The sequence below is a fragment of the Haliotis asinina genome, chromosome 1 (genome assembly GCF_037392515.1).
Source record: "Haliotis asinina isolate JCU_RB_2024 chromosome 1, JCU_Hal_asi_v2, whole genome shotgun sequence".
Taxonomy (NCBI): Eukaryota; Metazoa; Mollusca; class Gastropoda; order Lepetellida; family Haliotidae; genus Haliotis; species Haliotis asinina.
In genome coordinates this window covers 81,857,638-81,884,013 of record NC_090280.1, presented here as the reverse complement: position 1 = coordinate 81,884,013, position 26,376 = coordinate 81,857,638, and the positions used below count along the sequence as shown (strand labels likewise).

The 26,376-nt window shown below is 38.4% G+C and overlaps 1 protein-coding gene across 1 annotated transcript in view; it reads right to left on the bottom strand.

The window, feature by feature from the left end:
• Window positions 1-849: 849 nt before the first annotated feature.
• The window catches only part of LOC137297977 (myotubularin-related protein 3-like), a 37,545-nt gene continuing 12,018 nt past the window's right edge, over window positions 850-26,376 (bottom strand). The window contains exons 2-16 of the mRNA XM_067829989.1: window positions 26,313-26,367; window positions 22,185-22,474; window positions 21,554-21,720; window positions 21,091-21,196; window positions 20,041-20,154; window positions 17,297-17,469; window positions 16,048-16,149; window positions 15,224-15,335; window positions 14,061-14,256; window positions 13,274-13,459; window positions 10,543-10,713; window positions 8,300-9,430; window positions 6,152-6,385; window positions 5,106-5,302; window positions 850-2,990 (exon numbers count right to left, since the gene is read on the bottom strand). Coding sequence (XP_067686090.1) covers window positions 2,780-2,990; window positions 5,106-5,302; window positions 6,152-6,385; window positions 8,300-9,430; window positions 10,543-10,713; window positions 13,274-13,459; window positions 14,061-14,256; window positions 15,224-15,335; window positions 16,048-16,149; window positions 17,297-17,469; window positions 20,041-20,154; window positions 21,091-21,196; window positions 21,554-21,720; window positions 22,185-22,474; window positions 26,313-26,315 — 3,393 coding nt within the window. The 5' untranslated portion in view covers window positions 26,316-26,367 and the 3' untranslated portion in view covers window positions 850-2,779. The remainder of the gene's footprint in view (window positions 2,991-5,105; window positions 5,303-6,151; window positions 6,386-8,299; window positions 9,431-10,542; window positions 10,714-13,273; window positions 13,460-14,060; window positions 14,257-15,223; window positions 15,336-16,047; window positions 16,150-17,296; window positions 17,470-20,040; window positions 20,155-21,090; window positions 21,197-21,553; window positions 21,721-22,184; window positions 22,475-26,312; window positions 26,368-26,376) is intronic.

Sequence of the window (26,376 nt, the reverse complement as noted above, 5' to 3'; positions counted from 1 at the left end):
TCCAGAAAAATTCAATGTTTAAGTTAATCTTACTTTTGCTGAGTTGACATTATTAAAAGTACAGATTATGATTAAGTGGATAGATAATCACTTTAATTCTAGACAGGGGAAGGTGCTGAGTCAAATCTATTACTGTAGACATACAGCCTTTGCTTTCAACACTGACAGCATTCATACACAAGACTATTTTAAGTAACACATAGTATCATCGTCATCATCATCATCATCATCATCTGCTTCTCAGTGGTGGTATACCTCATCATCATCTCACCCTGAATCCCCTCTATGGAACAATCAAGGATGTGCTACAGTCTGTACATGGAATTAAATCTGAATACAATTTTCAGCAACAACAAAATCTGTTAAAACAGGTAATCCTTTCAAAAACATGTTCTTTATACAAGGACAGTGCCCTCAAACATGAGTGGAAACCTTTGTAGAAAGGGGCAAAACAGACATTAACTTTGCCAGTTTCACAAAGAACAGTAACACAAATTTAGAAGCAACATATATGAGACTCAACTATAAAAGTCTATTATCTAATAAAATAAGCAAGTATTTTGGATCCAAAAGAACCTGTTCTTACTTTGGCTAGGGGTTAAAACAAAAGGAAGTAACTCTAATACACATCCTGCAGTTTGTTACCAGAAGAAAAAAGGTTGTTCTAAACGAAACTGAGCATGTTTATGGCTTATGTCTCCCTCACCAAAACCATCCCAATATGTACACCCAGAGTCCCTACCCTCAGGCACCAACACAGACATTGCATATTGACCGATAGTCAGGCACAAACTAATATACACACACGCCATGGCCAGCAAAACACAGACACCATCGGAAACACCACCATGAAATCACAGAATTCTTTTATTTTATTCACTTACATAGAGTTTCTTTACAAACTTTAATTCTCATTACAGTTGACATTACAGTCTATGATTCCCCCCAAAATAGTTTATATATATTTTGATTTTCATACAATTAAGACAAAAAGATGAGCTAGAGAGAACATATGAACCTGTTTCACTGAAGCAAACTAAACTGCTTTAAGCACACATCTCATTGTAGCTAACCTGTATCACAGATATGTAATTGCACATCAGATATTAATTCTCTTCATCCTGGCATCTTCACAGAACATCACTCTTCCCCTTTAAGCACTGAAATACAGTCTTACTTCATTACTGTATGCTGCAGATCAGTTTACAGGGGAAATTTTTTTTTTTCAAATCTGCCAAATTTTTTTAAACATAAAATTGAACTTGTCTGACAATTAAAAACAGCTGTTGAACAAGAGTTGACATTACCATGTAGCATATCAAAGGAAAGGGTAGATGAACAGACACATTCCAACCTGAACAATTGTAATCTCAGTACATACATATTCCTAAATATCCTGATTATTTCTTGATTTGACACAGAAGCCAAGCTGCACATGACAAACTGGAATTCCACCACTTGGCCAAATTAGGGCATTTTTACCATCACATCATTGTCTGCTCATCAAGTCCTTTGTGATACCATGTCTACAGCATCGTCCCTGTCACCATTATCCTTGTCCAATACCTGCAGCTTATTGATGCATAAGACTGATAGAAACTGTTTCCACTAACAGATTCAGCAGTCAGTGACACAAAACTGGCTCTGTTGGAACTAGCATCTAAGTCTTAAACTCTGGAGTATTAACTGCAGGGTCAGTTTATTACAATGCATGATGATCCTACACCATCTCAAATCCATGTATCGATACAAAACTATGTTTGAAAAAAAAAGATACTTCTACAGTTTAAAAATTATGAAAAAAATTATTCCCTTAGGCTGTGTCTTTGACAAGAATACAACCAAATGGATAAATTTAGGTTTTGCTCACTTTATCTAGTATTTCATACACAGTTTCAGGAGTTACTCAGAGAAAAAGAACTGACTTTTGAGTTGAAGTAGATCAAGAACGGGCAGAATTCATAAACCGCAGCACTCGAAACATATTCAGTAGAGGGTAGTCATTCACATATAGTCTTTGTGTATGAACATTTACTACGATGTATAATCAGTTCCTTACTATTATGCCCAAGCCTGATATCAATTCATTGTGAAATTAAAGTCAAGAGTTTAATATTAATTGCTGATGTAGCAAAATAATGCTTTCATCTTTTAAGGTGTTGGTTATAACAAGGATCCCTTACCTTTCATTCTCAGTTTCAAATACATTGCATCATAAAAGCTGTGGTTGTATCATCAGAGACCTAACAATGCTTTAGTTCCATCATTCATCATGAAAGTAGATGTCTTCAAGTACACACCATTAGGTTATCTTTCACTGGCATTCATGTTACAGCCCCATATGTTGTTGTTAGAGAAGTCAGCATTGGTTTGGCAGAAGAGGAGGGATGTGAGATATCATACACAGAGGAGTGTTCGTAGGAAGGATTGCTGAATACTAACAGCCTCTACTGTCTCTCACATCAGGCTGATATAGTCAGTGATTATAACCTTTCAGTAACCAGTTGGTAGGTCAACTGAATACTTCTGTGTTGATGTTTCCAAAATCAACATTTACGCTGCCTAGATTAAAAGAGTGTAACACACTTTCATTCTAAAAATTTTTCAACAAATATTCTTGTTAGAAAAGCTTTGAATCTGTTTATTTCCTGTATATTGAAGAGTAGAGCTTAAAGATCATCAGCCTGATGAGATTGAACAAAGAGGGTGTCTCCTAACAGGACTGAATCGCGATGTCTGTAACCCGTCCTATGTAGATGCATGCACCATCACGGTGACGTCACTCAGGTACAAGGATGGGAACGCGTTTGTCCTCGGTCAGACAGCTGTGGTGTGTGGTAGCTCCTGGAGAGGTGAGGCTGGAGGCAGAAGAGGCAGGCTGCAACATCATGTGGCAGCTACGACAGACACGTACTGCCTCCTCTAGGTGCTGACGTGGCACGGGAGAGAAGTAGTTCGAGCACGTGTTGCAGTAGATGCGACCACAGCTCCTGCAGAAGAGTAGAATAATTTATTAGGAACGTCGAAGTGAGTTGGTTGTCGGTTATACCACTGTGCAGTGTACCATTTATTGTCAGTGGAAACACAAGGGATGTTTAAAAGACGTCCACACACACTTATCACCTTGAAACTAGTGGCTCAGGGATCAATTCACAAAGATCTCATAGTGCCAAGACTATATTTGGTCAGTGCTACAATACAGGAGGTACAAATGCTACAAGAAAAGTTACGAGAACTTAGGCTTAGGAGATCGTGGTGAAATGGGGTCCTAGTCAATACAATGAAGACATAGACTATTACTCCTAGTCCTAGGCTAAATGCAGAGATAGCATCTAAAAAAGGTAATATGATACCATGGGCCTTATCATCCTCACTGCATACCATGTTGAACACCAGAGCATGTCATTGTCCATTTGATTATGTGGTTGATACGCATACAATTAGTCTATGAACATGTGGACACTGTACTAACAGTGGGGTAAACATGGTTTGTTTTTAGTAACCTAATGCATTATGCGTCTAGTTCTATTTCAACAGGAATTTTTTAAGAGTAAGCGGTATAGATAATCACTTTAATTCTAGACAGGGGAAGGTGCTGAGTCAAATCTATCACTGTAGACATACAGCCTTTGCTTTCAACACTGACAGCATTCATACACAAGACTATTTTAAGTAACACATAGTATCATCGTCATCATCATCATCATCATCATCTGCTTCTCAGTGGTGGTATACCTCATCATCATCTCACCCTGAATCCCCTCTATGGAACAATCGAGGATGTGCTACAGTCTGTACATGGAATTAAATCTGAATTTAATTTTCAGCAACAACAAAATCTGTTAAAACAGGTGACCCTTTCAAAAACATGTTCTTTATACAAGGACAGTGCCTTCAGACTTGAGTGGAAACCTTTGTAGAAAGGGGCAAAACAGACATTAACTTTGCCAGTTTCACAAAGAACAGTAACACAAATTTAGAAGCAACATATATGAGACTCAACTATAAAAGTCTATTATCAAATAAACTAAGCAAGTATTTTGGATCCAAAATTAGTTCTATTTCAACAGGAATTTTTGAAGAGTAAGAGGTATCATACTAATTACTGGATAATAGTTTTACTGCTGCTGAGAGATGCTAAAAGGTAGGAAATTTTCTAGCATTTGGCCAAGGACTATTAGACAATATGCTATGCTGATAAAGCCTACATAATGATCTGAAAAACCCTGATATTGATGCTAATATTCATGTTTTGTGAAGGTCTAAGCTTAGACAGCTACCAAGAAAGCAGGAAAAGTGCTTACAAACCAAAGATCATAGCTGTGCAATCTTGGAATCGAACTCATGACATTTGAATCCTGGTATGACTGTGGGATAGTAATGGACACAGAGTTACAGCCTTTGACAAATACCACTGTAAAATCAGTCACTGGCTGCACTGTTGCCACTCAGCAAACAAATGACTTTTAGTGTCCATAACAACACATTCAACAGAACAGAGTGCCACCACAGTGCAACACCATCATTCTACAACCCAGTGTCAGGTCCAATAGTGAATAACAAGGTAATCATGACATTCCCCATTTCCTGAGCGCTGGGTAGCTTATTGGTTAAAGTGTTTATCAGTGGTTATCAGTGAGTGAGTGAGTGAGTTTAGTTTTACGCCGCACTCAGCAATATTCCTGCTATATGGCGGTGGTCTGTAAATAATCAAGAATGGACCTGGAGTATCAATCTGCGCAACTGGGAACTGATGATGTGTCAACCAAGTCAGCGAGCCTGACCACCCAATCCCGTTAGTCGCCTTTTACAACAAGCATAGTCACCTTTTGTGGCAAGCATGGGCTGCTGAAGGCCTATTCTACCCCGTGACCTTCACGGGTCAGTTAGATTCATTCACATGTGTATCATGTGTGAAGTCTTTTTCTGGTGTTTCCCACCATGATATTACTGAAATATTGCTAAAAGCAGTGTAAATTCATACTCACTACCAGTTTCCTATTTAATAAACACCACCTATTATCTGGTTTATTCATTCAAATATCCTACACCAATGTAAAGCTATAACAGAGCATCACTATGTGTCTAGTTCTCTGATTCCCTACCTGCAATGATGTTTCCTCCTAACAAGACTGAAGGCATAGTCACAGCCAGCACAGTGAGTCACTGCATGGTCCGGCACCCACAGGGTCATCTTGGACTCGCCGTCATCTACCTGCTCCCAGCTGATGTCTGATGCTGGGTTGCTCACATTCCCCAGGGAGTGGAAGTCTCCCCCTTCTGTTGACTCAGGCAGAGTTGCCTAGGAAAAACACAGAAAGTCTCTCTTGATTTTTGTCTAAAATTGGTATGTGTAAGTCAAAGAGAAGAAGAACAGACAAGATAAATGAACAACAGTAAGGTTCCAAAGAATGAGAAGCTAGCAAGTATTCATAACAGCTCTTTATCAGTTTTGTTAAAGTGACTCACAAGTGACTATAGCTGCATCACTAGGGTGCTGTTGTACAAAACTGTTAGAGATGAAGTGATCCTAACTCCCACACTTTAACACAGACTTAAGTTAAAACAGAAAGCTTCAGGGTTTCAATTTCTACAAGAAGAAGGAACCATTACTGACTGTGATAATTAGGAAAACATTGTAAGAAGAAATCTTGGATTTCCCATGACATCAAGGCTGCAACAATTCACCCAGAAGTCAATTTGATTCATTTTTCGATTTTCAATATTTGACTGTCAATTTGATCATTGTCGATTTACTTTGATTCTTCATACAGCTAAAACCATCTGATTTCGTTTCACTCTCAGAGTTTTTATGTTTGAAATCTGTCAACTTGGCGTGTCTGCTAACAACAATTCTCTTCAGATAATTAGCCCGGCATCAACCAATCATGTTTCACCTTATTTCAGTGCTCAAACCTGCTGAGTTGGAGTCATAATAAGTATTCAAATACCGAATGTAATCATTAACTGGTTATTGATTGACCATGGTTATTGAAAATGGAAACTAAGGTGTCAGAAACTAAGGTGTTTTGATGAATCAAACCAAACTGTTGCAGCCGTACATGCTATCCATGCAGACTTTGGTGACCTGTCTCATATCATTCCTTGAAGGCAGTGATATATGGATATTTCCTATCTCTGGCAGACTTACAATATCATCTCTGCAGTCTGGATATGTCCTGCCATTCCCATTACTGCAGCCATTCTGCTGAATTATTTTGCGAGCAGCAGCTAACTGTATCTCCAGAATCTGGACCCTGCGCTTGTACTCGGATTCCAACTGGTACATGCGCTGTTGGACAGGGTCCACAAAAGTTGTCAGACCATCTTTGTCCAAGTGCCGCCCTAAACCATTGTAATGGCGACTGAGAGGAGACTCGGACATCTGCAGAAACAGAGTAACAACAGAAAAATGTGAATGTAATGAGGGAAGAAAAGGAAATGACGTGATTAAAAACGAATAGCATTTGGGTGAAAGAGGTCACGACATTTTTAAGGATTCTCTCTCTCTCACACACACACACAAAAAAAAAAAAAAAAAAAAGAAAAAGATCTGGTTTCCAGACTTTCTCCAAGAAGGAGTAAGATATTCTCCATTCACCTGATGAAGGAGGAAGTATTCATTCTGAAACTGATATGTAAAACTTCATCTGAAATTCATCATGTCAAAATGCCCTTCTAAAAACTTGTTTCACTATGTTCATTAAATCATTTGCATGACTTCATTACAGGGCATAAATCTAATTGTACAGGCTATTATTTGTAAATTAATAAGAAGGAAGATGGAGTGGTTTGGATGTGACTGCACAGTGTTCTGGACTTTCAAAGCTCTTTTGGTGCTAAGACAGTTGTAAGTGCCACACATCAACATTACCTTATGACTATCTTAGCGCTAAGTGAGCTTCCAAAATCTTAGCCCTGGTGTGGGTTGCTCCTATCTCGATTCCCTACACCAAACTGAATTTTACTAGACACATGCCATAAGACTGAATGAACGTATATCCTCTATAAATAAATAGCACTGGAAAACTGGAAGAACCATCAGACATGCATCCTTGATATCTCCAGGGTATACGTTCCAATAAGTCTCCACTATACCCTGGACGCATCTACAGCTCTGCCAGATAAATTTATTACCTCCCTTGACTGTCTTTTGGTCCAGTCAGGTGTCTACGCTGGGAAGTTGAGCGAACCAATCACAACTCACTTTCATTTTTTGAATTATCTAACCGATTGTACTTGGAAACAGAAACCATGCAGAGGTTCTCTGGAAGAGGTAGAAGGCGTTCTTGCATATGTTGTTTTAAAGTTTTGGACCTTTCAATTTGTTTGTATGATTTCCCTAAAATCTTGGACGCACTGCGAGCAAACCTTCGCAGTTGCGACTGCTACCTTTGTTGACACTGGCAAGCTTGGTTATAACGGCGGCCTAGCTGATTGGCTACTGTGAGAAGGCGGAGCCAGGAAAGGGAGGTAATAAATTTATCGAGCAGAGCCGTAGATGCGTCCAGGGTATAGTGGAGACTTATCGGAACGTATACCCTGGAGATATCGAGGATGTCAGACATGCAGATGAGACATCTTCCTTTCTGAATCAAAGGAATTGTTTAATAACCTGTCTGCAGCAACATTCAGCCTTAAGATCTGTAGGGTTGCCTCTTGTAAAAATGTATGCCACCTCAAAAGCCCAGTAGTGAAACAAACAAGTGGCACACTGCATCAAGCTGACTACTGGAGGCTTCTAATGGCTAAAATGTTGCTAAAAGTGCAGTAAAACCTACTCACTCTACAGATTTGCAATTGTAAATTACTTCACTCCATACAGAACCATAGACAAATATGATTGCACAATGATGTTTATAAAGTGGTCAAATGTAACACTACATGGGCACAATGTGTTAAGCCCATTTTCTGGTATCCTCTGCAGTGATATTGCTGGAATACTGCTAAAAGCGATGTAAAACTAAACTCACTCACACTCACTCAAATATAACATATGTTCGTAATCGGGATTACACTCTCTTAGAAAACTACAGATTCTTTTAATTTTGTTGGATTGAATCAATCAAGAGTTTGAATCCAGATCCTCACAAATCGGCAGCATACTAAATCAGGTGCCTAACCCACACCGACTTCCAGTTTGAATCCTGGAGGACAGAATCCAACAAAAGTATAAGCATCTTACTAAGAAAGTGTTATCCCAAACAAAACATATGTCACAAAAGACAAACATCTAAGCGTCACGTTACGCCATATCTACCAATCAAACATGGACAACACATGGACAAGCTGTCCATACCTTGCCATCCCCAGTGCCTGGTGTAGGCGGACATGTTGAGTTTGGCGTTCTGGAACTGACAGGTGTGGGGAATGGAGACGTTGATGGGGAGGGACTTGCACTTGTCTTGTCTTGCCGTGAGCACATAACATTATTGCAGTTGAGACGCATTGGGATACAGTGAGACAACTGTCTTAAATCTCGGCTAATCGAGCGCTTGTCTCCAAAAGCGCTATGTACATTAGAGTCACTGATATCTGTTGTACTGGTGCTAATACTTGTGTTCTGATGTTTCAGGTAGTCCTTCGATTCAGTTTTCTCTTCATCTGCTACACCATTTACATCTTCATGGCAGTTGTTTGCATAGCCATTCACAGTACCATGACTTTGTTTCCTCTCCCCATTATCACTCAAGTCAGTTATCGTATCAGTCGAACTTTCAACCGATCTCAAAGTCCGTTCAGACAATTTTTTACTCATGATATCAATTGTTCCTCTTTGGGTTGGTTGTCTGTCGTTATTGTGACCTTCAGAGTCAACAGGAAGGTCATTGCAGTTAAGAGTGTCTTCACTGACTTCCTCTTCACTGATATGGCCATTATGAAGACCGTTTTGTAATGTACTTTCACTGCTTTCTTCTTCTGTATTATCCTGACTGATTGGAACACCAGTCTCTTCCACGCAACGCTCTATATCAGAGTCAGAAGTCTCGCTGTCATTATCACACAACCCATCAGATTCAACTCCATCTGAAAGCCCATTCTCCACAACACCATTCTGGACAATATCCATTTCAGCATGGCCGTTCTCCATCACAGTTTCTTCATCATCCGATTCATCTTTTTCATTTCCTGTCACATGACTAGAATCTACTTCTTTGGCAAGAAGCATAGCTGTGTCAGGTGATCCGTGGATGATGTTCGGATCACTCATCCTGCGCCCAGGAACATTTGGATGCTCGCCCAGTTTGTTGAGGCTCTCACAGGACCGTGTTTTCTGAAGGCCTTGAGTTTCCTGATCTGGTGTGATATCGCTGTCACTTGTCTTCAAACACTCATCCAGGATGTCGGGACTTGTCTCCAAGGAGTTCTTGGACAGATAGATTGACTTCCACAATTCGAGTTGATGCATTCCATAGTCAGGATACAGAACCTGAAATAAGACATTTGACATAAGTCATTTTTAAAAACACCAAATTATCAAAAATGTGCATCCAGCTGTTGGAGTTCTGTATATGAGGTTCTCTGGGACTCAGACTCTTAATTTTCAGGATTCCTGGACTACAAATTGTGGGTCCCAGGCACTTAAATATTATTCTTAACACAGTTATTGTGTTGTGTGTCATGATCATCACATTAATTGTGACAGTGATTACATTTTAAATGACACCATAACCCAGCTAGTAGCAAACTCAGTGATAATTTATTGTTACTTGATTGAAATTTGTACAAACAGTACTTCAACTTTTCAGTTTGGATGCACTAATAAATTTAGTTTCTTGTCTCCTTTGTCAGTTTATACGTGTACAGGATGCAGGAACTTGCATCCCATAAATCTATAGTCAGCATGATTAATATAATGAAATGAATGAGAAAAACAAAGCTAGGCAGCAACTGGAAGTTCCAGAGGTTATCACGTAACCCTTTTCCACAATTCTAAAGCAGCACAAGGAAGACCTAGAGGCTGAAGTGTTTGCTGGACATACTGATGCCCTGCAAAGTTTAATCAGCTCGTATATTAATGTCATGGGCTAAATCCAGATGATTGTCTAAGAAAACATAAATATCAGCTCCAAATGTCTGCACACTATCTTGCAATTTAGAAGATATTTGCCAAGTTTTGATTAAACATTCCTAAAATGTCTGAAGTACAGCTTTAGAAAACAAAAACATAACAAGTGTGAGCAACCCAGGTGAAATGTATAATGAACAGCAAAAGAAATGCAAGTTTGAAAAAAACCCAAAAATGTTTGTGTTTATGCCTCTGTTTTCAAAAACTTGACAAAAATCCATAGTTGTGTGTCTTTAGCTGTTCTGTATATATACTTCATTGTTGTGATGTTGCTCACACTTTAAGACATACACTCAGTGACAATATTGCTTACTGCTCAACATTTTGCAAAAGCGACAGTAATCTCAAACATTGTTCTCATTTGACAAGGGTCCAATATGGACGAGGAACTGAAAATTGTCTAAAAAAACTCACAACAGTGACTCTAAAGTAGTCAAAACATAAGTCAAAAGTAGTCAATGGTATTGACTCACATGTGGGTCCGAATTAGGATTGTAGAGCAAATTGACAAACTTGTCGTTGTTGAGTAAGAGCGTCCAGACAGACTCTGTTTTCTCGGAGATCTTGTTGATTTGCCGTTCACGGGCATTGTTGCACAGGAATGTTCCAAATAAGCGGGAATATGTATGTTGAACCAGTTTTACCTGGGAACAAAAACCATACACAATTGTAAACCTAATCATTAAAGTACGCATTCTGTATCAAAACCAACAATATTTCACCATCATCACTATCTGGCAAGTTAAAAGTCTACACTTTCTCAGTAAAGTACAGAATCTACTACTTTTGTTAGTCTGAGTCGCATCAAACATTCAAAACCACATTAATTGAAAGCATTCAAATTCATCCAGCCAAGGCTGCATACAAAAAATTAAATGTTTCTCGGGCACAGTATTTTCAAAAGTGATGTTTTTGATGATGATTTCTATTTTTTTCTCACAGAAATACAGCTTGGCAAGTTTAGCATGTGTTAATGAGTTGTACAGTGAGTAACACTCATTCTTACAGACACTCATTCTTATAGTGCACAAGTGGATGATCAAGTTTTGTTTTAAAAGGCAATAAAAAATTGAAATAAATAAAAGTGATGTGCCCATGCCCCAGAAACATTTCACATTTTTTATTTAGCCTAATCTACTAAGCAACCACAGTTTCCATTGAAACCTCAAGTGAGCGAGTAAGTGAGTGAGTATGGTTTTACACCGCTTGTAACAATGTTCCATCAATATCACAGTGGGGGGAGACCAGAAATGCGCCTCACATTGTATCCATGTGGGTAGTCTAACCCAGGTCTTCAGCGTGAAGAGCAAACGCTTCAACCACTAGACTACCCTTCCACCCATTAAAACTTGGACTGTACTTTTCTGAGAAAATGCAGTAACAAATGAAATATATGTGATATATGCTACTTTGTATAGATGAAGAACTTTGTCACAAAAATACTGACAATATGACAACTTGAGGACATTACATGACAGTATCTTGACAAGCCAGAAGATATTTGCACAATTTCACTTGTGATATGAGAAATCAGATATGTCCTTACAGTAAATCTTCCACTAAACATCCTTGTAAATAGGAAATATTTACATGAAACTACAAACTGGCAGTTAACTTCCCTAACACTTCCCTAACAACAGCTACTTAGACCAGCCAGCAAACTTGCACAAATGTAATATTCCCACTAATCATAAGGAAAAGTTTTCTCAGATAAACTTAAAAAAATATTCCCCACAAAACATGACTGAACATGTTACTGAATTAGCTACATCCTATATACAGTCATCCCTCGCAATAACGCGCTTCCTGATACCGCGGATTCGGTTAAACCGTGGGGTAATCCGTGGCTCCCATAAAAAATTTGTACTGCGATCACACCCCTTCACGAAATCGAAATTAGCTCATCAACAGATCTGCTGCTGCGCTCTTATAACTTACGTAAACTAGTGAAATTCAGTGTGGATGGCAACTGACAGTGTTTATCATACATATCCATTGTGTTTCACATGCTTAAAACATGCAGGTTTTCTCAATAATAATCGTACCAACATCGTAGCAGTAACTTATGAAAGACAAGACATGCTATCAGTCGAGTTAACGACGAGTACTTACAATGTTTGCTGTGATGCAACACACCATGCTTTAGCGCGGTAAGACACAGTCATCCCAGGATGTATGGTGTCAGAAACCACATTTTATTTGATTAAATTCAATCTCAATTTTATTTATTAAAACTGTTGACAGAAACAATGGAAATCCTGTGAGAGCATTACCTCATTCCATACGCGTACAACTTCTGCTTACCTCATTCGTGAGGGTCCATTTTTCGCGCCTACCCTGATAGCACCAATTTCACATTATTCTTAGCAGTCACCAACAGATTACACTCTCTTAATCCATGGACTCCGAGACCCGTGTTATTGACTGATTGAAGTCAGTTTCAACAATTAAATGGGCAAAATTTTGTTTTTTTACAATCAAAGTTGCAAGTATCGCGGGAAGTCAATGGTGACTTGTCAAACTGTCTCATACTTAAATTGTATCAAGACAGGTAATGGCCTGTGTTCATTGTTATGTTACATATGTTTGCAGAAAACTCGCATTATATACTAGCCAGATAGCAATGTTAAATAATCTGTTACAATTACAGCTTGATATGTAAAATATTCTGATAATGGAATAGAAGTTCTTTGATGTAATATTATCGGATCGTTTCTACCTGAATCACTGGTACATTGGACCAAAACATCTGTGCACAACTGATCGCTATTTCCAGCTTAGTTGAATAACAACAAAGACGTATATTCACATGAATATACGTCTTTGATAACATGTAGCACAACTGGTACAACAATCAAGTTATCATGTCTATTGATTTTTTATTGCAAAGTTTCCCGTAATATATATATTTTCATTTTCAAAGTTTGTTTATTTTCACCTTCAACGATACGATATATTTTTACTGGACCCAATTCACGAAACAGCAGTTTTGTTATGTCCTTGGAATATACAATCTAACTCGGTTTGTTCCACATTATGTAATAGGTACTATAACGCGGGGGTTCATCCATGGACCCCAAGACCCGAGTTATGGCGAGTGATGATTGTACTACCATTTAATAAATGACAGAATTAGCACCATAAAAAGACTAAGGACATTATATATTGTCTGTGACAAAAACAACCTTATAAACCTCAACATACCAGGAAAGCTTCATTGAACTCGAAAGCACATGGAAATTTTCTGAATACTTGAAAGACGCAGTCAAGCCACTGTAAGAAGATCGGTGATCGTTCATTTGGGTCATCACAGTCAATGGAATGGCCGCAGCGATCGGCAAACTTGTGACCGAAATCCAACCATTCACGTTCTATTAAAGCATGGAAGCCCTGGAAAGTATGAACAAGATGAATTTTAAGACTGGAGAAATTATGAACAACTTATGTTACTTACTGCACTATTTCCTGAATAACAGATTTGAGCGACTGTTGTGATTTGAACCATGTTATGGTTGATACAGAATTTCTCTGTAATTATGCACCATGACCTATAATTAGTTGTCAGTTTTAGATGCTTACAATTTCTTCAGGAAGGCGCAGAAATCATCATAATTTAAATTATGAAATTACAGGCAAATTGTCACTTGTGACTTTTATGAGTTGGAATGACTGCAGCTTATAGTTTAGCTATTATTGCAGGGTACAACAAAAACTGGTTTTTGAATGGAACCTGGCCATTCAGCATGATAAGTAAACATTTCAACACTTTGGTTACCACAGTGATATGAAATGTTTTTAGGGTAGAAAAATCTGATGTTGATCTAATGGCTAAGGATTGTTGTTAAAGTGTGTCTGAAATATAACTCCTCAGTTCTTGAGGTATTTAGTAGATGCAACGATGAAGGAGAACAAAATTATTGTTTCATCTAAATACTGTCTGAAAGGTTTGACTCTATTTACAGTTTTCATAAAGGAACTCTGAAGACTGTACCTTTATTGTCCTGTAGTGAGGGTCTAGGAGAACTTCAGCCAAGGAAACAATCTGTGGTGTCCTATCCCAGCCATCTGAGCAGTGGACAAGCACTGGACGAGCCTCCTTGTCAATTGCACTGACCACCAAGGTAGCCGCCCTCAGTAAAGAGGAATTGTATTGGAGCCACTTGGTGTGTTCCAGAGAAGACAACCAGCTGAAAAACACCATATACCATGCTACTGACACAAGCAGCTTGTAGACATATATTCACAAGAAACAACTTGACCAACTCTGACATCAATCAACATGCAATGATTTGACACTGGCAAAAAAGATGATCTTTGGTTGAAACACCTTAAGCCAGATTAGTAATTCACATGATTTTATCAGTGAGAAACATCTTCATAGCTTGATCTAGTGAAAACAGCAAGCTGATCAAACCCTCTTTGTAGGACCAGAATGAAACTGTTTGGGTTTTTCAGACTATCCAAAAATTGATGGCATGGACAAAAAGTGTAAGGTGGCTGAGGTGAATAATTATACACTTATCTAAACGCTAGTAAAACAAGTGTTTGCCACTAATATGGCACTGTCCCCCACCGCTAAAGAAGCATGAAATATTTGTAACATATTCACTAGTTTTTACTTTTTGATCATACACAAGATGAGTGATATGACTGGTATCTGGATAATCACCCAACATAGGCTATCGACAAAATTGAGGACATTGGTTGCAATGTTTCATGAGATATCGCATTAACATAAGTTCAAAGTAGACAAAGTGTTGTAGTCACACTGAAGGTAAGATCAAGGTCACCCAAATCGTCTAGTGTCTGCATAATTCCCGTATGCAGGCTGTCATTAAATGTATAAAGAATTGATACAATAGTTCTTCAAATAACGTATTAACAAAAGTTTGAAGCGGTCAAAGGGTCGGGAAACCTTGAAAATAAGCTCAAGGTCACTAAAATCAACAGGTGTCTGTGTAATCCCCAAATGTAGGCTGTTGCAAAACTTGAAGACACTGGGTACAAGAGTTCATCAAATATGACCTTAAAAAGCGTCTGAAAAGTGGTCAAAGAGTCGTGATGACCTTGAAAACAAGGTCAAGTTCTTCGTTCCACATTGAGGTGGCTGACATTATATCAAACACGTCACATTTACCTCCAGCTCACACTCACCTGGCTGGGTCTGGATGTGTGCTACACAAGGTTCGGAGGGCGATAAAGCTCTTCCTGATGGTGTGGATGTTAGCCAGGTTCATGAACTGAATCTCACAAGTAGGATAGTAATCTGCAGTTACACAACAAAGAGTCTTCACATACCACCAACACAAAAAAATAGATATCATTCAGCATATTCTAAGAATGTTATCTATTCCATCACAGGTTCTTGAGAGACATGTAGAAGTTGATATTCAAGAAAACGACAATAAGAATGACTTCAATGAGTGAAGGGACAAGGAAAAACCCAGAAGTGTTGGGTATACAACAAAGAAGAAGTTGACATACATAATATTTTGTCTGAAACTATTCTGTCATAGCCCTATATTCCTCAGTGAGTTAAGCTTTACACCCCACTCAGCAATATTCCAGCTATATGGTGGCAATCTGTAAATAATCAAGCCTGGACCAGGCAATCCAGTGATCAACAGCATGAGCACTGATCTGCACAATTGTAAACCGATGATATGTGTCAACTAAGTCAGCGAGCCAGACAACCCTATCCCGTTAGTTGCCTCTTGCGGCAAGTATAGTCATCTTTTGTGGCAAGCAAAGGCTGCTGAAGACCAATTCTATCCCGAATCTTCACGGGTTCCAATATTCCTGCTTTATCTGATAATCACATTAGAAATGCTTAACAGACACTACAAGGATATCTTACTAATTAGAGCCAATAGCAGAAAACAGTTCACACTTATTTTCCTAAAACATATGACAAACCAGATGTGACAGTATACAACATCTACTCACTATACCCATACCATATAGCCAGTATACCGTACCTGCACTCTCGCACCCTCCACCTTTGGCTCTGTTGGCAAATGCAGCCCCATAAGAGCGACAATCAATCAGCAACATTTTCTTAGGAGTCACAGTTGTCTGGACTAGAAGAGAATGCAAAAGTTGGAAGTTAATGCACATGGACATGGGACTCAGTTGATTGTGTTAGTTGTTTGAATATTACACTAAGCAGCAAAAGAAATGCAACTCCGGCTTTTTGTCAAGTTTTTAAACAGAAGATATAAACATGATTGCTTACTTTTATGAGATTTCATTTATTTTTAAAATTGAGTTTCTTTGGCTGTTCAGTATATTTCAGTTATTTTACAGAATATCACACTGATGTGCTGATCATGGATGTTTCCACTTTGGTGTGACCAACATGCATGAGTCCTGTATATAATCAAGGTAAATCAGATATTTGGACCTATGACCATAGGATTCTGGCACACAAAAGGAGGCAACTCTGCATGTCAAAGTTCCTGTTATGAATGACCCTCCCATGTCAGACAGAAATAGGGCTCACACTTGACTTAAAAATCAAAAGATACTAAAACCAAACTTTTTAGTTTTAACAACATTTGTATGTTCAGTCACAACCAGTGAGACATTTCTCGGGTACATGGTATTATACTGTAAAATACTAGGTCGAAACTAGATACTGACTGAACAAGCAGTGATCCATTCAATGAAGTTACAATGACACCCACAAAGTCACAGGGTCTGACCACCCAAACGAACCTAGACAAATCTTTTGAAAGGTATCATTTGCGGGAGACAAATTCTCACCTCAAACTCAAATTTTGCATAATAAAGATCACACGTCCAAATGAATCTAATTCATATCCAGGTAGGAGAGAGGTGTGTATGTGAAACTTCTTTGTTCCATTCCAGGATGATACTATAGTTTATACTCAAAGATAATCTAAATCATTTTTACTATTTATACATGGACTGTGATGGACTGAATGCAGGTTTTGAGGGGATAGACTGTATGAAACAGAATGAGTAAGTATAGTTTTACACCACTTTTAGAATATTTCTGCAATGTCATGGAGATGGACACCAGGAATGGGCTTCACACATTGTAACCATGTGTGGAATCAAACGCACGTCTTTGGCATGACAAAACACACCTTAACCATTAGGCTACTCAACAGCCACTCTACATGAAAACATCTAGGGAGAAAGGTCAAAGTCCTTGCTGAATCTTGTGCAATATCATGATGCAGTAGGTTAATGCATATTTACCTTCAGCGTCTGCTGAACCGTCACTGGTTGTCTTCTTCACATCTGTCCCTGGATTCAGCGCGCAGGCTTTGGGTATGGCACCCAGCAGGACCTCATCCTCCGTGTTCCGCCATCCCAACCATCCCAGCTCTGGCTGGCTACAACGTACCAACACTGCACCATTCCTCTGGTCCCTGTGAAATAACATATAAATCTCAATAAACTCATATCTTACTTGAGTAATAAAGTTCACTCTACCCCAACGCGTTTTGAAATATAGTATAGTTTGGCCCTGAACTATTATATCATCAAAGCACGCAGTACCATTGTCGTACTTTAATTATAATAGTTCAGGGCAAACCTATACTTTATTACAAAACACACTGAGGTAGAGCGAACTTTACATCTTTTCTAAGATACCAAATTTAATACTTCCTAAGGATAACTTCGATTAATTCTAAGGCAGAAAACAAACGAGGGTGTTGGTGACATAAAAAAAGAATCCTTGCACAAGGGTAACCGATGCGCTGTTCTTTTGACGTGTCTACCGATTTACAGTAAGACGTATGTTACCAGACAAAATATGAACGCCGCATTTGTACTACCACCGTAAGTTGGAATCAGTGCATACAAATCAAGTTGACAAGTCAAGTGACATTCCATGATTGCACTGTAGGAACGTAAACATTGCGAATGATACCGAGTTGCTGGAAAATAGTGAGTTGAACTTTAAGACATTTATCTGTCGGAAAACATAAATGTTATGTTTCCGCCAGTGAAGTTAGCAAAGTGAATCAACTGCAAACCAAGAAACGGGATGGAACGGAGTAGTTAGACCATACGAGGCAATGGCAACTGACATGCACTGTCACGTCGTAATGCAAAAGTCTTCTGGGGGGAGACTAGAATGGTGCAGTGACGCCAAGGCATTGTGACGCAACGCAAAAAGGCAATTATACTGTCTGATAAAGTACTGTTGGCACCTTTTATCTTTCACCGAAGCATCTTGGAAATCCGGCTACAAGACAAAAGGACATCCCATTGATAACCATGTCAGAATGACCTTTCAAAAACTTTCTTTGACCTATGAAATCATAAACATGAAGACGACATTAGCTGAGCTGCTTTCTTTCACCTTTCCAGCACAAGAGTCATTAGAAGATGATCTGTTGAAAGATATTAACAGTTTTTTGACTCACGAAATGACTCAAAATGATTTCGTACATATGGACAGACGGGGCGTGAACTATATCCCACCCATATTACATGCCGGGGAGAATAACTAGCTTCAAATTGACAACTTCAATTAAAGACTACATTATCATTAATCCTCTGACAGTTCACACTTCAAATTTAAAACCTTAACTATTGTGTATTCTGTAATATTCAATAGATGCCTGAGTGTGGATTTCAGATGTTCCTCAGGCTATGGAAAGACTCCAGTTTCATATGTGTATCTCACTCATATGTGAAACAAATGAATTCATGATTCAGTCAGAAACACAACTATCGTTCAAAATACCCCATGATAAACTTTTCAAGGTTGATGATTTGGAAACACATTCTCATTATCACATTCCTGACTTGGCAAGTGACGCTCTGCTTGGTGGAATGAAAGGTCATTCTCACATGACCCAATTGTGGGATGTCCTCTCCAAATATCAGTGTTTTGCAACACTACAACCAAGGGAGTTTAGTTGTATGCTGTTTTTAGCAATATTACAGCAAGATCATGGTGGGGACATCAGAAATGGACTTCATACATTGTATGCATGTAGAGAATCAAGTCTTGGTTATTTGCATCATGAGCGAACACTGCAACCACACCTGCAACACTATGAGACTGAAGGGCAAACTGTCACACTGAATATATCTGCTCATCCTTATCAGATATCGGTTCACAATAGCAATAATTACATTTACAAATATGAACACATAAATAGACCTTCTTTTATAAATCCACTCTGCACCCACGACTGATCAGGATACTAGTCCCAACTTGCTTCTTGCAAAATTTTCAGTTGGTTATCGTGCTTATAAATGGACTAACATCACTGCAAAAATAATGTTACTAGCCTCTTGACACTGGACTAGAGGTTGAATCCTTGACAACAAATGTGTAATCTTGCAGCATTTGTGTTCACCATTAGTACATTTATGTTTGATCCTTCTGTTTAAATCCAGACTCAAAACATATCTGTATAGGCAAGCAGTCTGTGATGAGTCAAGTCAGTGAACCCTTGGACTGTGCACTTAGAAAGCATGAAATATTCATGGAGTCATGCGCAATATAAATGAACTACAACTATTATTATATTATAAAACATATCAGTTCATCTTCATAATGTTTTCCTTGCAATATACTTTCTCAACTCTGCAACATATCTGTCCATCCTTGCACTAAACTGAAAATTAACACTGAAAATGCTATACTGCAAGTCACCAGAAGTACAAGTAAGTTTAGTTTTATGCCGCACTCAGCAATATCCCAACTATATGGTGGTGGTCTGTAAATAATCGTGTCTAAACCAGACAATATAGTGATCAGCAACTGCACAATTAGGAATTGATGACATGTGTCAACCAAGTCAGCAAATCACACGCTCCCATTAGTTACCTCTTGAGACAAGCATAGTTGCTTTTGTGGCAAACACAGGTTGCTGTAGACGTATTCTACCCAGATTGTTAAAGGTCATATATTCTAAGATGCATCATTAGATAAGCTATTCACGGTTTGTAATATATTCAGGTATATCATCTCGTACCTCCAAACAACTGATGGAAACCTCTTCAGAGCCCTGAAACTGGCCACACTCTTCAGTTCTTCGTCTCCGATCTCCGCTGGTACAATGTGATACTTGGAGTAGGAGGAAGTCAGGCTGGAAACAGACACATCTTGTTACCGTGGATACTTCATCAACATGATCCAAAAATATGAAAATATGAAACAATAACAAGGAGACAGGAACGTGACCCATTCACCCATGCAAGAAACATGCTCATTGTGGACAACTGTGTGTTTATGTACAAAACAACCTTAGTGCCAAGACCACCTTAGGCCTATGTTATCTTATTGGAGTTACGGTCACCTTAGCACTAAGACTGCTTTGAACAACAGCACCATGGTGCATTCAAGAGACAGTGGCACCCTCAATTACCTCTGTGGACTTGGATCCCAGTAATCCAAGTTGTAAGTCAGGTGCTTTATATACACACTATTATTAATGATTCAAGATTACCGATATGTGGATCTGATGAAGCACTGATTTCATGGAGTCAATGTTGTATTACACAAGATTTGGGAAAATTGCAGCTGTATCAAAAAGTGACTGTGTCGCTTTATCAATATTGTTTCTTTGAGGTGTCAATTAATGAATACTAAATAATCCGTGAGATACTTACAAATTTGATCAGCACTTTGTGTCTCACAGTCTTGTCAAGGGTTAGATCAAAAGGATCCATTAACTAACTATCATCTCATCAATCTCCCCATGTTTTAATAATAAATTCCCATCCTATTAGTTTAGTTACAAGCGAGCATCAATGATAACAGTGTCTCACAGACACTGTGTCAACATAGACCCTCAGACAGGAATACATTTGATCCGGTGCATAAAAACTGGTAATGTCTGTAATCTGCAATTTGAGCCTCAATTTTAATAATTCCAGCAAGAATGTGTCAAGGCATGTAATGTCTTCAAGAAATTATGAAACATTCACTCTTTGAAGACGGTTCCAATAAATTGATTTTCAGACATGGAATAGCTCAATTAACTTTAAGTTCAGGGATTTATGAGAGAGAGTTTGACTTTTACCCAAAGTTCTCATTAATCAGTGATATCCTCCACGCTTTCTTCTGGCTGGTGTCAAACTGCATTCTGTCCACATCCTTCCCAAATGTGTAATGGTCCAACGTGTTGTCTGAAACAGATAAAGAATGACATCCTAAACAAAACCTGCAAGGGCTAAATTGTATGGGTCTAAAGTCACTCATTCAGGAAAACAGCTTTGTTAGGAAAACAGGTCATAGAATATGTGAAAGGACTTGACAATTTGTACACCCAAGCACATAGGCAGATTCAGACAGGGGTTGCGGGGGGGTGTACAAAAAAAACAAACACATAAAGTGCTATGAATACAAAGAACAATATCATCACATTGCTGCATGTTTTATGTCACTCATTTATATTTGACGTAAATATGCAGATACTCCATAATATATACAAATCAGAAAATGTTTGCCAGTGCTCAACAATCATTATTACCATAGCTACTTACCCTCCAACTCTGTCCTTGATGGTGCAGTGTCGCTGGTAGGTGTGTCATTCTCCCTCCATGCATGGAATGCCAGAGCAAATAGGTCATTGACCTCCTTGGGTGGGGCAATTGCATCTAACAGCCTTTTATACCACTGCTGGCACTGTTCGTTGGTGGAGAATGCACATCTGCCACATGAGGAACATGCATGGTGATAAACCAATACATATTAAAAGAAAATCCTGTGAAAAAACATTTGCTCTAACATTCAAATTTTTATCATTTGTCTCATTCAGGACAAAACTACTTATTACGTTTTAAAAGAGTAGGCAAAATTTCACTGGGCTCTGTAGGAGAAAATTTGGAATAGTTTAAAAAATCCACAATTTTCTACAGATAAGAATAAATAATTAAAATAAAAGAATACCTTATGTTTGAAAAAACTGTCCATAGTAAATAGTAAATATACTGAACAGCAAAAGAAATGTACCTCTGGCTGTTGTCTAGTTATGAAATAGAAGACATAAACATGAATGCTTACTTTCATCAGATTTCATTTTTCGAAACTTGTGTTTTTTAGCTGTTCAGTATAGATGAAATGTCTTTTTCCCCCCATTCTACCTATGACTTGTTTATTCTCCCAGCTACATACCTGACTGTGGTGGCATCTTTACAGCAAACAGTAAGGTAGAAGATCTCCCTAGTGTCCACTGTATCGATTAATCCCAGCGGCACATTCACAAATACATTCTTCTGACGCACAAACAGTCGGAAATTAGATAATGCTATGAGACCGTCTGAAGTCCTGCCCAGATATGTAACATACTCTCCATTCATGGTTGGAAAGGGCACCTGCAGCGTGTCATCTTCTAACACGATGGATTTCTTGGGAAACAGCTCCGACTTATGGATGCACTCCAGACTGTGAGGCTCCTCGGTGCCCTGTCACAGTAACATGTTTATCAGTAAATTACTGCACATAAGAAATTCAAGCAATTATTTGACCATCATAATGCAGGGTTTTAGACAATGCAGAGTGACCCATTAGGATCCGGGTTAGAATTCATCTACAGTAACTCATGCTTGCTGTAAGAGGCGACTAACGGGATCGGGTGGTCATGCTCGCTGACTGGGTTGACACATGTCATCTCATCCCAAATGCATAGATCAATGCTCATGCTGTTAATCACTGGATTGTGTGGTAAAGACTGAATTATTTACAGACTCCCGCCATGTATCTGGAATACTGATGTGTTTGGAGTTAAACTAAACACACTCTCTCACACATTCACACAATGCATTAAAACATACTGTTTGTCCAGAGGGACACATTATAATATTCACTGTACAAACTTGAAAAAATCTCATGTTTTTGGTCCTATGTGAGATTTTATCACTTATCTTATCCCCGAGTTATCCTGCTAAACCATGCAGACAAGTTAGTGACCAATTCCTATAACTGGTTACTCCATTTGTTCAGATAATTTTATGAATGTAAGATTAGCATGCTTACATAGGCAGTAAGAAAAGCCTAACATCCGTACCTACGAGTCCACTTTTCATGAAACTCAATCTCACCAGTTGAAAATCCATATACTTAAACCTTGAAATGATACACAGGTAGACATATCAAGTATCATATACAGTAAGGTGAAACCAACACACCAAGATAGATGTGATAAAGTATCCACATGATAAAGTATCAGCTTAAGAAGGCACATGATATTGTGACAACCATTTCCTAAATTCTGTACAGATTTTTACAGCATTTTCCTGCAAAAATAATGACCAGTATCATGCAGAGTCTAGCAGCTAACACCCTCTGAAAAGGGTTTCACTATGTACCATACATGGATATTCATCAGGAAGTTTCAAAATCTTAGGATTATCAGCACAGTCATCATAATGATTGCTGTGTAACACTGCAAAACATGTGTTTGTTGATAATCCTTGGGTTTTATATTTCTGACATTTTTAGCATAGCCATTTCAGCAGCATGGACGGTCATGGCCGCTCACCTACGGTAATATACAATATGTCTGACTGTACCTTGTACCTGAGATGCTACTTCCATCCCAAACAAAGTTAGCAACATGCCAACAGCACTTTCTTTATTATTGAAGTTAATAGGAAGAGTCTAAGATTCAGCTATTGTTCATGTGCATAGCCAAATGCTGTTTCCATGTGAAATATACTGGAAATGTGACCTAAACAAGCAGTATTTTCATTCATGAACACTAGTACATGAGGACAGGGCGCTTTTGACAAATTTTACATATGTAATAGTTAGATTCAATCAGCGATTCACTGGACTGCTCACTGGTTAAATGACATCACAAGTATGATTGAATTGGCCACTTGGTTTATATATCATGTCAGCCTTTCTTGTGTTTACAATATCCTAGTCCTGTTCAGATTTGGGACAAACCAGGGTATGATAATGCTATGTGCAACATCCTAATTTTATGACTAATGAATAGCTGAATGGGCTGTTTTATGTCCTTAAAGGTGAGCGGATAAATGCCACAATGGTTACAAAAGTATTATCACTAAAAAATTAGTATGATGCACCTGAAGACTCGAGAACTGGTTTTCCATTCACCAGGTACACACTACCTACACCACTTAGTGAGTGAGCGAGTGAGTCAGTTTAGTTTTATGCCGCTTTAAGCAATATTCCAGCAAATATCATGGCAGGGGACACCAGAAATGGGCTTCACACATTGAAATCCACGTGGGGAACAGAACCAGGATTTTCGGCATGACAAGTGAACAACTTAACCACTCGGCTACCTACCGCCCTACTAGACCACACAGAAGGTCCACTATCCATGGAAGTGCATCTTGAGAATGGTATAAATGTAAAATTCTCATCATGTCTTCAGCTTGAGCTCCTTTATCAACATTAGTTGTTTGCTAAATGTAATACTGTGTGGACAAACAAATCCAGCTTCAATTCTCAGGTATTTCCTTCAAATATTTCTAAAATGGTTTCCCTGAAAGAGACCAAACTGAATTCTTTTGTGGCTCAGAAATCAGAGAGCAGTCCTCAGTCACGATTGACCACTGAGAATAGAATATTCTCGAAGCACACATGGAAGCAGTGTAGGCGTGACAGTGAAAAATCAATAAATGCTCTCAACACTGATAATATGGACAGGCCATAAGGAGAACCTCATTTATACAGCTCTTCATACAGCTTCCTTGCCCTCACCACTTTCACTGTCATTTTTGCCTATGAAATAACGGGAGCCTTTTAAAACCTACAATTCACTCTGTTATCCTTCATTAACATGATTAAGCATCAAAGTCAAGATGACCTTGACAGTATTGGGACACTCTAATGTTAAAAGTTCTACAGATAAAATTCCACAGCATACATATCCCGGGGGCAGACTTGATTTCTGACACTGCTTCAGGCAAGAATAACTGTATCATTCTTTGACACGTTGAATGGATACAGATAATATTTACACAATTTGCTACATTACACAATTGATTGCATTATCGTACACTGAAACATACTTTCAGTTAAAAAGCTTTATATTGACGAAACACACTACCTTCCAACTGCTGACTGACACTACAAATGAAGACTGCTAACACAAGACCATATGACAGCAGGGTGTCATTTCGTTATTTACAACCTGCATTGGTACATATTCAAAATGGCCGGATGCAATTTGCCATCAGTAACAGGTTGCACACGGTGCATATAACAATATATCTTCCAAAATGTCCTCATGTTTTTTAATTGGGAAGAAAGAGGCTGGAAGTAAAGTACATTGGTACAAGTATTTGTATATTCATTAATCATTTACGCAGCAGTAATCTTTAATAAATAAGAGTAATGCAAATTAGAAATGGAATTATTAATTATTACCATCATAGAATGTGGTTCTGTTGAATGAATCTGATACCAAGTACATGAAAATTGCTGAACAAGCATGTATGTTATGTTCTAGAATATTATCTCGTGGTGCAACCAAAATTTTCATGGTGTAGCCGAACCAAACGGCTAGGTTACACTTGGTGCAGGTAATGAACAAAAAAACAAAATCTCATCCTTGACAGGCACATGTGCTCACCAATCAGCTGTCTCAAATCATATTTCCATGACACATAGATCAAATTACTTATGGTACATATCCAAACATGTACGATATATTAACACAGATGACAGATTTGAAAATTAAACTCTAGCAATAACAAATAAACGCAATACCAGCAGGTGACAGTTTCAACGTGTCTTAGCAGTTCCACAGATCAAATTCACTTGAAATTCAAAGGAAGGGCTATTTACTGAGTGGTTTCCCTTGACATGCCGCTATCCTTACAATGGTTACTGGGATGAGTGAACCCATAAACATTGTTACATGCAGTGAGAGAGCACCATTCAAGATAATGTAAGCAACAACCAGTTCTAAGTGGAAAATAGAAATTTCATGATAACAGCAATCTTGAAGTTGACAGTCTTGTTATGTTGATAGTGGCTACATAAGACTACTTTGTCCTCAGTAATAATTTGTTTTCAATATGGCTACCATGGTGCCCATTTTGTGAATCATATTTGAACCTGTTTTCAGTGTCAACTTTTATCATACTGGCCATTTTCCTTCAGTGCTGTGCTGCCTTGTGGCATCAAGAATTGTTAGCACTCAAAACATACATATATGTTTATGTGGTGATGACTTGTTTGAATAAATTGACATACTGCCTGATTAATAGTAAAAGTAATATTATCTAACAACTCTGGATCATGAAAGTGTAAACAACGTACCATTGTGCTGGAGAAGCTCTCCGACAGACCCCCACTTAGTGTCTCTGTGAATGACCTGGAAACA